General features: G+C 35.7%; 1 protein-coding gene across 5 annotated transcripts in view; it reads right to left on the bottom strand.

Moving 5' to 3' along the window:
- The window catches only part of Csrnp3 (cysteine and serine rich nuclear protein 3), a 187,465-nt gene that overhangs the window by 74,655 nt on the left and 97,614 nt on the right, over positions 1-15,196 (bottom strand). For all 5 annotated transcript variants that reach the window (XM_078017518.1, XM_078017517.1, XM_078017516.1 and 2 more), the window contains one exon: positions 4,414-4,584. In XM_078017518.1, the coding sequence (XP_077873644.1) occupies positions 4,414-4,561 (148 nt within the window). In that variant the 5' untranslated portion in view covers positions 4,562-4,584. The remainder of the gene's footprint in view (positions 1-4,413; positions 4,585-15,196) is intronic.

Here is a 15,196-nt window from a genome sequence, read left to right as displayed (position 1 = left end):
TCCTGTGAAGTGCCAAGAACCTTGAGAAAGCAGAAAACAAATCATCCTTCTCCAGTTTCTCCTTAACTCTCCTTCTGACAGTGCTCAAGTACAGGCTGATTGGCTACAGAGCACAGGGATTTGGTGAAACAAAGCATTCCAAAGTCACACAGAATCTGCTGTTTCCACCGCAGGGGAAGAGCAAGATATGACCTTGGATAATAACTGGTAAGTATGTAGTTGCCTAGTAGGATTTAAAAAATGAAGTAAAAAGCCATCATACTCTTACAGATTTACATTTTGAAGCTGTTATTATCATAATGTGGTGTGCTACAAATTGAATATTTTAACAGAAAGCTTAGAATAGCATGGAATTTTCTACTACAACAGCTGCTGACATGTTCCAAACCATTTTATCAATTTCTATATGTGTAACAACAACAAAATGTTACATTATACAATCTGTTAGCACTTGTAAAGCATTGAGTACATAAGATATTTTAGTTTGAAAGATGAACCCTATGAAGAGTGAGATTTAAATAAAGGTAACTGCATTTTTAAAAATCTCAATATGAAGCTAAATTGTTTCCTAATGATAAATAAATTTGATAGTCTTCAAAAGATTCTTCATTCTAAGATCATCATTCTTTATTTTTGACAGTGGAAAAGTAAAGAAATAGAATTCATTAATGGCGACATTTGTGAAAGGTGTTGACCATAGATTCAGATCAGAAAGACATTGAATATAAAGTCATATCTTAACCTAGATAATATAATAGATAAAATAGTCCCTAAAATGTATATGAATTTATGGAGTAGCAAATAATGTGAAATATATTTTTAGAAATAAGAAACCATTCTAACCACACCTCTTGCACTGGTTAAAACGCTCAGCACTTATATAGAGCAAATATTCTAGGTAGAATTTCTGCATTTTGATTCTTTTTCTCCTAATTTATCATTTCCTCCAAAATGTAATACAGAGAACAAAGAAGACTATTCAATGAAAAGGGCACTTCTAAGTAAAGCATTTATTTAATTATCTTTAAAAATCAATGACAGTATCTACCAGACTCCATTTAGTATAGTTAAATCAGCATTTTGGTAAACTAACCAAGGCCACTACCACTGATATTATGTGGTGTGCTGAAACATTTCAATAAATTATTGGGCATCGTAAAAAGAAGCCTATTTTCTCCAATGGGAAAAATAATACCTTCTGCATATAAATGATTAAAAAAAAAGTCTTTGTGAGCTGACTAGAGTATTGTATAATTCAACTCATCAAACCCTTGCTATTTAGCCTACACCAACACAATGTGAACTGCAGTTATTTTTTGCTGTTTAAATTTGAAACATGTTTTGTGTGGGAATGCATAGACTATTAACAAGAATAAGAATTAGTAAATATAAAAATTTATCCATCATTCTAATCCTTCAACAAGTTGAACTGCTTCCAATTCTTACACACTAAATCTTTCTTTGCCTTTGTGCATTTTATACTCTTTGCTGAATAATACAGAAGAAACTTGGGTTCTTTTCTTACATAACATTATCTCATAAGCATTTTATATATTGCCATGTAGTCTTCATAAATATCATGAAAATATACTCACTGAGTCACCATATGTAACAGATCATTTCGACACTCTTCCACTTTCCCTTCCCAACCCACACCCCATCCCTAAACTTAACCTTAATCCTAACCTTAACCCTAACCCTACCAAAAAACATCCAAAATTTTATTTATAGACTTCCCCCTTGTTTTTGATGTTTCTCCTTTCAGACAAAAATTTCTGAAGTGCAGACTTATGAAGATAGATAGATAGATAGATAGATAGATAGATAGATAGATAGATAGATAGATAGATAGATTTTTTCTTCTTTGGTACTGGGGATTGAACCCAGGGGTGTTTAACCACTGAGCCACATCCCAGCCCTTTTTTCATATTTTATTTAGAGACAGACAAGGTCTTGCTGAAGTCTCAGTATTATTTATTAATCTTCTTTTTTTATTATTGTTGTTAAATGCCTTAAAGTTCATGCTAATCATATTTCCTGCTACTGGATTATCTTTAAGAAGGTGCATTTCAATTCTCATCTCAAATATTTACATATGTATTTAATATATTCTATTTAAAAAACCAACCTAGACCATATGAAATATATTTTCCCAATATGAATTTTTCTCTTTTTTCTTTGGGCCTTATTTTCTTGTAGCAGTTAGGTTTAAAATATTTTTACATCATTAAATATGTTAAGTGTTTTCCAATATGATTTATTTGCCTATTACTTCAAAGCTCATATAATGATCCCACCAAATGTCTCACAAATATGCAACTTCACTTATGATTTTTTAAAAAGTATTTATCTATTTAATCCATCTGGAATGTTTTTTGTCATGCGTCATAAGATGAAAGTCTAAATTACTTCTTTTTTGAGTTTGCCAATAGTATAATCATTTATTTTAAAAATTTATTTTGTTTCCCATTGCTCAATAATGATCATTTTCTTATATATATAAAATTCCTCTTTATAACATATTGGGAATTTCCATGGTTTCCTACAAGATACACACTGGAAGGAGAAAAAAACCTTCAGTTTTATTATATTTTATTATAGTTAAAAATTATATTAATATTATATATTAATGTAATTTTTAACTATAATTTGATACCTGGAAGGGCTTTTCAACATTTATACTCTCCTTTTTAAAAATATACTCTTATTAGCATTAGCTTATTTCTCCAAATAGATTTTTTTCATTCTATAACCTTCTAAGAAAATATGGTTTAAGGATTTTATTGAGATTGGATGCTCATATTTATAAACTAATCTAGAAAGCATTAATAGCTTTATATATCTTTATAACCGGAAATATAATTTGCTTCTTTACTATTTTTTTATAATTCATAATAAAAAATATTTTAAAGATAGGTCCAGTATCATGTAATTAAGGAGCAGAATGAGCAGGAAATGTAAAGACCATGGAGCAGGTCATGTGCATTTATGCAGGCTCAAGTCCTGTGTGATCCTGGGCAGCCTAAACTCTCTGAGCCTTAGTTAGCAATGGAGCATACATAAAATGTATCCAATAAATGTTAGCTATGTCATAATTTTTGTGCTTAGTACCTCACATTTTACAAAGTTCCTTTATGTATATCATCTCATGTGCTGTTCTTGATTTTTGCAAAACTTTGGAGAGGTATTATTATTGTCACTATTAGTATTAAAACCGCAGAAGTAAATATCTATGTTCTTTTTTGTTGTTAAAAGCACAAGCTCATTTTATGCCATCATGAGATACATATTTGGAAATCACCTACATCACACAATAACTTTGTCCCCAAATAGTTTATGATTTTCCTGCTATAGTAGTTATAATAGCCCTTTCATCATATTTTCTAATTAGTTTAATTGCTTAAAAAATGCTATTGATTTTAGTATATTTATCTCATGCTCTAGAGTTATTGAGTTCTTTACTACCTCTTTAAAAAAAAACACATTTGTATCATTTGGGCGTTTTTTTGTTTGTTTGTTTGTTTGTTTTTTGGAGTTGCCACATTTCCAAATTAAATTTGGTATTATAAACCCATAAATTCATAAAATAAACCAATAAGAAAATTAAGGAACCAAGATAAGCTATCTATCATTATACTGTGACAGGTTAAAACCTTCCGGCTTAGGAAACACATGCAAAAGGATTATTTAGCTATTACAAGTCAGTGTCCCTTAGCTTAAGAATTTTTCACATTAGTCCTTTCAACTTCACAGTACCTTGTCTGACAGGAAGGGCTTACCTTACAGTGTGGTAGAAAAAATGAATCAAAGAGAAAGCATATTTTTTTTTTCATGATGGCTAATAAGGATGAGCAGGGAAGAGGCTGCAGGCTGCACACCAGGGAGTTCTGATCTTCCCCATCTCTTCTCAACACAGGACTGTCTAAGCTTTCTCCCCGCAACCGAGGCCTTTCGCTCCTAAATGCAGCATCCCCCACCCCCAAACATGATTTCAGTTTCTGGAGGAGACATCTTTTCAAATATGGATGTATTCTATATTTCCTCCTTACCCCAGGGTCCTAGATGCTTCCTCGAAAGCATAGTAATAATAAAATATCCATTCTCATTGGATCAGTTGGAAAACACAACCAAATACTCTACTGCCAAAAATTATTGAAAGTCATAAAAGCTCATTCAAAAATATTTCAATTTTAATTTATTTTTCTATTTGATCTTTTCAAAAAAAATAATGGGGACTGAATTAGGCAAGATATATTTCATATATATGTCAAAATGCATTCTACTGTCATGTATAACAATTAAAGAACCAATTAAAAATAATAGCAGCAAAGGTAAAAATACAAATGTCCAGGATGACACATTCCTTCACCGTAGCACCATGCACTCAGCTGCAGGAACGGTTTGGGTACTCACGGGTGAAATGATTAGATGTGGACGGATTGACACTGTCCCCACTGTCAGCACTTTCGCTGCTGGATACTTCATCATCCGATTCTCGCACAGAGGAGCAGGGAGAGGAGCCATCAACTTCTTCAAACTTCCTCTTTAAAATTCCACTCATAGCTGCAGCGCTGTCACATGTACCTGTAACAGGAACAGGAGCAGCGAAGCATTGAAATATTTGACCGCTGAACGTGTAGCCAAGGTCTCCAGAGTCGCTTTTATGTGGTTTTTTATACATGAGCAGAGCTATAGCTTTCCTTGAAAGGATCACTAAGTAGGTTTTTTTTTTTTCTATTTTCAAATTAACAAAAACATAAACAAAATGAAATGTAGCTATTTGACCATTTGGTGACTAAAACATTTCTATCTTTTTTAGGCATAGTTCATTTAATGTCATACCACTCTTCCCTTTTTTGTTGGCAAATTGAGAAAATCCACCTGAGTCCACAAAATTCTGTGAAGAAAATAAATGTTGATGTCCCCCAAAGTCCAAAGTAATTAGTGTATTATACAACATTCATCTGGAAGAAACACTAAAAACAGTATTGAAAACTTTATACTCATAATTTAAAATTCAAAAAAACCTAATTAGCTGAGCATAATGAAGCATATGAAATCAGTTCTGAATTTTAGGTAGTTTCCATTTCAATACTGAAATAAGGTGAAACGTGTCCCTATGCCACCTGCTTCCTGAAGCTGTTGTTACTTTTCAGAAACCTCCTAAGTCTTTTTACCTGGGAGATAGCATGAACTGAGTGGGAAGAGATGGGAGCAACCAGTGGGCACAGTCCTTTTAAATCATTTTTCTTAGATAAATAGGTTTTCCCCTCTCCCTGGGCTGCCCCTTTTTCTACCTTCTCCATTTTTTCTTGACATGCACAGTCAGCTTAAGGGCATAAACTTTTTTTTTTTTTTTGCAGCATAAGAACATTTTAGGGAATAAAGCTGTGTATAAATTAGCTTAGATGTATGTACATGCTTTTACATTGCTAAATTAGGTTAACTTAGCTAAAAGTATTACTAGGTCAATTCCATGCATTCTGTTTATCCACCTCATTTGTCAGCTGACTTTAACTATCATCTGGATTCTCCAAGCCATTCTCTTTTGCTGCTAGAGTACAGTTTTCAGTCCTATAGATCAAGAGGAAGCAAGGCCCTTAAACTATTCCCTTAAAACTATCCACCTAGTTCCATTATCTCAGTACTGCTCTCTGAAATCTAGAAACTCATCCCTTCTCTGAGCAAATCACAGAGCAAGCAGCCTCTTCACATTGTATGAGCTGAGCCAAATCTTCAAGGTCTGGTTTAGTAGTTTTCAAAATGTGCTCCCTCGATCAGTAGCAGCAGTTATTCCCCAGAAGGGAGATGGATATATGAAAATTGTCAATCCCCACCCAGAAAAACTAAATTGGAGATTTCCAGGAAGTAGGGCTTAGCACTCTCTGTACCTTGTGAAGTACCAAATCAGGGGATTTTGATGCATACTTGGATGTGAGGACCATTTGTCTGAATTCTAGTCAGTGCTACAGTACCTCCCTTCCTGGATTTCACTTTCCATGATTGTGTCCACACACTAATGCTAGATAAATACATATAACCCCACCACTCCACTCAATTTCTAGTCAAAAATATCTTCTTTGGCCATCCCTAATGGGATTTCTAGTAAAATTAAGCATAGTATTATATGTATCCTAACTATTTATCTTAGTTTTGATTCATCTATATACAGTGTGTAACTCCTATATATGTGATTAACTCCTTGAGTGGAGTAGTGGATACAAAGGGAGTTAAAGCAAGTTACCTGCCCTCAAGGAGCAAGTACCCACTCTGCTGGGCTCCATCAAATAGAGAATATTTCCAAATTTGTGTTCTACTCCTTTATTGCATTAGTCCACGTCTTCTTCCTAATTGTTACAGAAACAATAGAAATAGCAGAGAGCAATAGAAATTGTCCACTCTGCTGGAAATCAAATCCAATATTCTGAGTTTGATTTTATGACTATTCAGATTAGCATATTATTTTCTTCATTTTAAAGAGTGTGAAATGCATAAAATGTTCATGCAAATCTGAGCAGGGTGAAGAGGAAAAAAAAGATATTTTAAGTAAAGTCTTGAAATAGAAGTAGGACAGGATATAAATTTTAAAATGATTCACTTCAAACAAGATGCAAAGTAATTCACGAGGGAGAGACTCCAAGACACAAAGTAATACAAGATGGAAACCTATGTTTAAAAAGTACATTTTGGTAATAAGAGATTCCAATGGGAACAGTTAAAAGCCACGTCCTTCCTAAGCTCCATTCTCCTTCCCTCCAGCATCCCTAGGAAAAGAAGATTTCTCAAGAATCAAGGACATTCAACTGGGCTACAGGGAACCAGGTCCCAACATCACAGAAGGAGGTTCTTAGTCCTCCCCTCCCTTTTCCACATCCTCAAGAATGAAAGGGGAATTTTGGTAGAGATGGTAATGAGAACTGAAAAGTCTTTTTCTCCCCCTTTGTTATGTGGGTGAGGCAAGATCTGAAGCAATGGAGTTGAAGGTTGCATGTAATTTCTGTCTGGTTGTCTAGAACTGAAAGAACCTGTGCTAGATCCTGGACAAATGACATTAGGAACTAGTTTCTTAAGGTGGGAGCAGTACCCAAGATAGAAGTCAAACACTGGGAAAACTGCTGGGGAGGATTAACCTTTCCATGGACTTATGAAACTGCAAAAATGCTAAATTGCTTGTGCAGCAATGAGGCAAGACACCTGCCTAGTGTCCCTGCCTTTTAAGAATACTATATGAGAATCTCAAAATATCATCATAAAACAAGAAGCCAAATAGCCCACGGCTTACCAGTATATAACTTTAATCAACTTATTAGAAGAGTGGGAAAGGAATATATGGTTTCTCCTACACTGACTGAACCATCTTATTAGGAGAAAAAGTATGAGGATTTAGCACGAAGACCCTGTTAATAAAGCAATGCATGCCTTGTTTACCTGTGTTCTGTTTTAGCTCTCTCAGAACTTGAGAGTGGCAATTCACGTCTGGGTAAAGGTAAACTCCAGCAAGGACAATGGTTGCCACAGCTCCTGAAATACCTCATATTACATTTTTCTTCCTAAAGATGAGGAGGCATAATTAAACTTACTAGATATAAAACCAATGAAAAGGGAGTGGACATTTCCAATTGTCTTTATGTCACATCAAAAGCCAAAGAAAATTTGCCAGGTATATCAGTCAGCTTTTCTTCACTGTGACCAAAAGGATGGGAAGTTTATTTTGGCTCATGGTTTCAGAGGTTGAGGCACACTCTACCAGCCTACACTTACCAACTATTAATCCATTTAAATTATGAATTCATCAAACGGATCAATCCACTAATTAGGTTACAGCGCTTACAACTGAGTCAATTCACATCTGAACATTTCCCGCATTGTCTCACACAGGAGCTTTCAGGCGACACCTCAAATCTAAACCATAACAATGGGTATGACCTTATTCTAAATATGAGAAGCTGAATGTCTGTGACAGATAGCAGCTATTTTATCAACGCAACCATTGTCTGACTCAGGAAACACAAGCTAGGCAAGGACACTTTTGTCTCGCTTGGATGAGGGTAAGAGCCTCCTAACCCATCTCTCCTGCCCACTGTTGTGAGCTTCCCAACGTGTTTTCCAGGTTGCAGGCAGAATGATAAATTTAAAGTGCAAATGTGATCACATCAGTCTATAGTTTAAAATCCTTAAGTGGCTTTGGATTGCCTTAGGATAAGGATCAAATCCTCAAAATGCCTTAGGAAGTCCTTAACAATCTAGCTTGGCTAACCTCTTCACACGCATTTGGAGCCCCTGGCCTTGTTCATATTTCAGCTGTAATAATCTTTCAGTTTCTCCAATCTGCCATTTTTCTCTGGCCTTTAGGTCATTTCATATAATTTTCCTTCTGATCTCCTTTAAACTTTTATTTCCATAGTATCTATCCTCTTTTAAGTTCATATTATTTTTATGTGCTTCTATGTTTATTACTTATTGTTTCTATCCTGTATGGAAAGATGAATAGCAGGGATCTTTGTCTTCCCTGCCTAGAATGGTGCGCTTATGCATAGTAAGTGCTCAATAAATATTTGTTCAATGAATGAATGAAGTTTCATTTTTCACACTTTATCATGTCTGTTTTCCCTGTTGGACTGAAAGCTCCAGGTAGTCAGAAGTCATGATCTTCACTGATCTGTCTCCTCTGACTAATCAAATGTTTCTGCTGTTAACATGTCTGTACTCCCATAAATTCTCTGGATGTCTCAGCTAAAGTTTAACGTTCTAAGGGCTGAGCAAATTTTGGCTTCTAATGGATCAGACATCTGCCTCTTGATCATTTAACTGTTTGGGCAGGGCAGACAGGTAAACATTGGGAACAAGGAGGCCACCCCCCCACCCCCCGCCGAGTAGGTAGGACCCTAGAGAATCTAACTCATAAGCTGTAACAAATTCCATTTTATTTCAAAGCCAACATCCTCTCTTTACCCAGTAAATCTTATTTCCTCATTTTTGCTACAGCTTATGAGTTTACCATGTGACCAGATTCTCAGCTTGGGAATCCCCTTTCTCTGCACTAACACTCCCTTGTTTATTGCCAAATTTAATTGAGAACTACTTTATCTTAAAACACTAACAAATATTCTTATTAATGTTGTTTTTCATTCACATGCCATTTTATTCCATATTTGTATTAGATATAACCAAAACTCAGAAGCTCCTGAATTGTCTTATTTAAAAAAATCTGCTCAGAACACTAGGTTTTCTATGAGTCTGTGTCCAATTATTTCATTTCATTTATTCTGGTATATTAAGACAATAAAGAGAATGGTGAGATCCAAGGAGAACGTATCAGAAGCCAAAAGGATGAAAGGGGAAGATAAGGGAGAAGTTGGCTAAACACACCAAATCAAGAAGATAGACAAAACATATAGTTGAACATATTTAGAAGAATGGTTGAAGCTAAACTTTGGGTGTATGTGGGAATCTTGTTAAAATTTCAGAACTGTCACAGGTAACTCAGAGTTCTTACAATCCTACCTATGTTCAACTAATCTTTAATCCTTCCTTCTCACAATCTCTTCCTGTTTCCTACTGTTTTGTTATCTATTGTAAAGAAAGGACTAGAGAAAATACACCTTGAGAATACGATACTCCACATCATGTATAACCACATGAATAGGAGGTTACATGCCAGGTATGTATAATTTGTAAAAACACACTCTACTCTCATGTATATCTAAAAAGAATATCATAAGTCCCCCAACTCTGAGGATCAGGTTATCTGATTTGCAAAAGAACCACGGGAGTAGGACATAGTGGTATATGTCTCTAATCCCAGTTACTCAAGGAGGCTCAGTTCAAGGACAGCCAGGGCAATTTAGCAAGACCCTATCTCAAAACAAAAAAAAAAAAAAAAAAAAAAGGACTGGGAGTGTAGCTCAGTCATAAAGCAACCTGGGTTCAATGCCCAGTACCTCAAAAAAAAAAAATACCATTTGAGAATTGACAGCTTCAGCAAAAAATAATAATAATAATAATAATAATATAGGACAACTAATTAAATTTGACTCTCAGAGAAAAAGAAATAAATGACATTTCATAGATGTACTAAAACTATTTTTTGTCTACATGAAATTAAAACTTAACCTAACATTTAGCATTTTATCTGACAATCCCCATTGGTCCTTGTGAGAAAGTTAACTGAATATGCAGTCAGGAAAAACATCTACACAGAAAAAAAACACCTACTGGTTGGGAGTCATGAAATGAACACTGAATGTCTGTCCTTTACCAACAGATGAAACCCAGTAAATAAAAGATGTCAGTTCACTAGGGTAATTCATGGTAAACAAATAAAGTAAGGGCTTGCCAGCCTACCATTGAGGCAGGAAGGAATGGACTTCAAAGGAAGTAACTTTGGCCTGGTAAATATTTCCTTCCATGGTAATGGGATGGTACCTCTAGTGGGATGCTGTCTTTTCTGACCTGATAAATGAAGAGTTGGTAAACTAGGAGATCCAGGTTAATTTGATCTGGTAGTTCCTTATTCTATATAGCTTTTCAGTGCCTGGATAATTGTTAGGAAAAATTTTCTCAGTAAGATGGGAAGCATTCAGAACTCTCTATTTACTTTTATTTTTATTTTTTTGGTGGTGGGGATTGTGCATGAGGCAAGCACTGTTACCAATGGAGCTATATCCCCAACCCCTCCCCTATTTATTTTTTACCTGGGAAAATGATTTATCCTTTTTCATTGCTAATTCTATAAACAAAGCAAAAGTAACTTTTGACTGCAAAGATCAGTAACAAACATCCTTCCAATTCTGTGATATAGCATCTGCTCAAGAGGCATCTTAAAAAACAACTTTTATTACAACACAACACTAAGTTGCTTAGGGTTTTCCTAAATTGCTGAGGCTGGCCTTGAACTTCCGATCCTCTTGCCTCAGCCTCCAGAGCTGCTGAGATTACAGGTGTGTGCCATGATACCCAGCGAGGTCATGGCATTTTTTGTTCATTCCCAGATGGTGTGGACTACTTCGCATCAGAGCCTCGTTTTACTAGTTATGTCCTGTCTTTTATTTTAATAGAAGTAGAAACTGAAGCCAGTCATGGTGACATATACCTGTAATCCCAGCAGCTCGGGAGACTAAGCCAGGAGGAGGGATCAAGAGGTCAAAGCCACCCTCAGCAATTTAGCGATATCCTAAGCAACTTAGTAAGACCCTGTCTCTAAAGAGAAGACTTTTTTAGAAAAAGAAAAAATAGGGCTGGAAATGTGGCACAGTAGTTAAGTGCCCTGAGTTCAATCCCTGGTACAAAAAAAAAAAAAAAAAGTGAAAACTGACACTCTGAGAAATAATCCTCTTACTTAAAATTATGTGACTTGTTAATGGCTGACCCAAATACAACCACACATTTACTGAACAAACACTGGAATATTTATTGTCTTCAGAGAACTTGACAATCAAATGTGAACAAAACAACAGGTAAAGCATCAATTGTAATAATAGGTGGTGATAAACAGAGGGAACAGGTTCTGTGATGCAGAGAGATCACCTAAAACCCAGTATGGTGATCAGGGAGTATTTCTCAGAGAAGGACAGGACCTAGCCCTGAATTCTTGAACAAATGAACTAGACTTCTTAAAGCTCAGTTTGCTTTGTTAAAATATCCTGCAGCATTTGAGGGAAGGTTACAGAGATTAGTTACAAAGTGTTTGGCCCATAGTAGGCGATCACAAAATGTTGACTTGTAATTATTATAAATGGAATGAGCAAAGTGACCGTTTTTCAGCAAGGGTAGACAATGTTTGGGAAGATGTAGGTGTGGTTCTCAACCTAGAACCATTCCTGTTTCAAACCACAAAGTTAGAGACCAGGCAGGGTTTTTTTGTAGTTGTTCTAAGAATAGTATGTGGCACTCCAGAGAGTAATGACGAAATTGGTAGGGAATGCTCCCAGGAGATGCCATAGGCCATTTGGCACACATGCCAAATGAAAATAACAAAACTGCTGCAAAAATTAATGTCCTAGAAAGCGGGGGAACCTGGTGAGAAAGGGAATGGAGACCACAGATTCTCAAATTCCTTTGTTGCTTTGAACTAATGTGTTCACAGTGAATCATTTCCTCAAACTCTGACTATCCATTAAAGCCGGGGATATGGTCTCATTGCCAGAGCAAGCTTCTTAGCCATGAATAGATGACATAGTTGTGTGCTACGTGCACTTTCTTTTCTGGGCAAAGCATTCTTTTCTTTCATCACATTCTCAAAACTTTACTCAAAGTCACGAGTAATTCTGGCATGAAGAACTCATCCATCATTGGGGAACCCTACAATCATTATTTCTCCAACAAAATTACTTATTAGGCAGGAGTGCTCCCAAGGTTCTTGGCTTAAACAGACACCTGGACAAGAGAGGCGCACTTGGGCAACTTCCATGGCTCACACTGGCAACCCACCAGCAGTAGTTTTCATGCTGGTGGTGTCCCATGGAAATACCTTGCAGGATTTTACCTTGTACAATCAGTGCCAAATCCCTCTCCTCTTGGCGGCAGATATGCTGCTGTCTTGCCAAATGGATCTAGGTAAAAATGGCCCTATCATTGTGAAAGAAGATACCTTTTTAATTTATTTTAATGGAAAAATACAGAAGCATTCTCAGAATGTGTAGAGTGATAAATGTTAAAGCCCTTTTTTTTCCCCTCTTTTAGTTGTAATTGTTTGAGTCTCCTAGAAACAACAGCTTACATTCTAATAAAAATTTACAGTAAATATTGCTTTGGAAAAAGCATTCCCCCCACACACACTTATGTATTTTTTTCTTTTAATAAAAATATTGTGCATTGCAGTTATCACTTTTGATTTTCTGAAAAAAAAAAAATCCCAAGGGGAGGGGGCATAGTGTAGAGATACTCTGAGTTCTAATCCCGGCTTGCTGAGAATCTTTGATGAAGTATTAATCTCTGAAATTTTAACCATAAAATGAGGATGACATTGGCAAGATTGTTGTGAAAAATCAATGGGAGAATTGATTGTAAAGTAACTGGCTCATAGCAGATCTCGAGAAATTTAAGTTGCCTTCATCTTTTCCATCCCCTTACATTATAGTCTCTTGTCCTGTATTTCTCCTGGTTTATAGGTTTTATGCTAGTAAAATAAATGTAAAAATGCAAGTATAATACAAAAGGGTTTAAATGAAACACTGGGAAAAATCATAGAGCAAAGTAAATGGGAGGGTCTTTTAAATGACACATCAAGTTTATTTTAACTATGAAGATGTCAGAGAAATATAATGCCACAAAATACTCAGCATTGAAGAGGTGTTCTTTAACTTTGTTGAGCCCCCAAATGTGTAGGCCACTGTACAAATATGATAGTTCAATAAATCAGAAGAAGGGAAAGAATGTGTTTAAGTACTGAACAAAGAAAAGCTTATTGAACTGAGTCAAAGTCCTTGGGAGAAAAAAAAAATCAAGAATTGTTCAGATGTTATGAAACCTGCCAAAATCATTTCTTTTAAAAGGGGAAATGTTTAGACAATGATTATTTTATTTGGCAGAAACTTTGACTGTAGTCAATGTTTGATTAACATAATAGTGTAAGAGTAGAACATCATAGATTACTCAAAAATATGGTTTAAAATTGGATATTAAAAGGATTTAATATAAACTAACTTGGTTAAAAATTTATTCACATACTTAATAACATTTGGGTAACTAAAGATATTACCCATAGGAATAAAAATAATTTGGGTGTGGTGGCACATGCCTGTAATACAAGCAGCTTAAAAGGCTGAGGCAAGAAGATCACAAGTTGAAAATCAGCCTCAGCAACTTAGCAAGAACATATCTCAAAATAAAAAATAAAAAAAGGGCTAGGGATATGCCTCAGTGGTTAGATACCCCTAGGTTCAATCCCTGGTACAAATAGATAGATAAATAAATAAATAAAATGTTACGTGTCTTGATTTTTTTTCTTTTAACTGAATTCTCCTTTCTTAAATATTGGAATAAAACCTACATACCATCATTGATTGAGCCACTGCTCTCTGCCTCCTGTGTCTGGCCCAGTGGACAGGCCAGCGGATGATCTGACATTGCAAATGCACTCACTATTACCAGTCAAGCTTTTCCTATGTACTATCACAGATGATCTGCTCGCCAGTGTTTTCATCAATCTGTCTTTCTGGCTCTCACCTCAGCATTTGAATTTGGTGAAACAACTGGAAGAAGCATCAGAATTACTTCCCATCCTGAGTTAAGCTGAAGAAGAAAAGCTTTTGTTCTGAGGCTCCATCCCAACACTGGTGTTTCCTGGGCCTTAAGCCCATTGCTGATTGAAGTGATGCTCTTACCTATCAAGGTCATTGGAATAGAACTTTGTCATCACAGTTTTCAAGTGCTTTATGCTTGCTGGGAGAATTTGTTGGAAGAACCATACAATTATGCTTAGCAAGTTAGCAAGGCCCTAAGCAACTTAGCAAGTCAATAAAAAGGCCTGAGGATGAGGCTCAGTCATTAAGCACCCCTGAGTTCAATCCCTGGTACCAAAAATAAAAATAACAAAATAAAACTATGACCTCTGTATAAGCATGGATGCATGGTGTTCATGCCCGTTCCCTCCACTGCATGCACACTGCAAAACTAAACTGACTTATGTCCTGCTGACAAAGGGGTGGCTGGCTATTCCTCTTGCTAAGGATAAAAGGGTTCCCCCCAAACTTCGCTAGGCACCTTAGAAGCTCGCTGTGTGACCTAAGCTTGTGTGCCGTTGAAATTCACATTCATGTATGTAAGGAAGTCAGAATCTGGTTTTTGATACCTCTTGGTCCTGAACATTGATCATCATTTGATATTTCACAAAAAAAAAAATACAATTCACTTGATATTGGTTGATGAATCAACAGTAGTCCTCCCTTAAAGCTAACTTTTACGATGCCCTTTTAGTAGCAAAAGTTGAGAAAACAAATCAAAACCTGATAAGGCTTTTAAAACTGTTGAAAATTGATCAAGTGCCTCTTTTAAGCTTATTTTTCCCATTCTAACAATGAAAGCACCAAGTGAAGTCAATGAAAAATTAAATTTATATGCTTGCTATTTAAGTCTAAAGAACAGTACTTAGCCTAATCTCTTGATCAATTGGCAACTTACCACTTTTTAAGGGAAAAAAAAGACCATAAAGACATGGACAAATTTAGAATTATTATTATTGCAGCACTTAAAGTTT

Source organism: Ictidomys tridecemlineatus, chromosome 7, assembly GCF_052094955.1.
Source record: "Ictidomys tridecemlineatus isolate mIctTri1 chromosome 7, mIctTri1.hap1, whole genome shotgun sequence".
Classification (NCBI taxonomy): domain Eukaryota; kingdom Metazoa; phylum Chordata; class Mammalia; order Rodentia; family Sciuridae; genus Ictidomys; species Ictidomys tridecemlineatus.
Note: the sequence above shows the minus strand (reverse complement) of the source record. Positions and strands in the feature narration are given on the sequence as shown.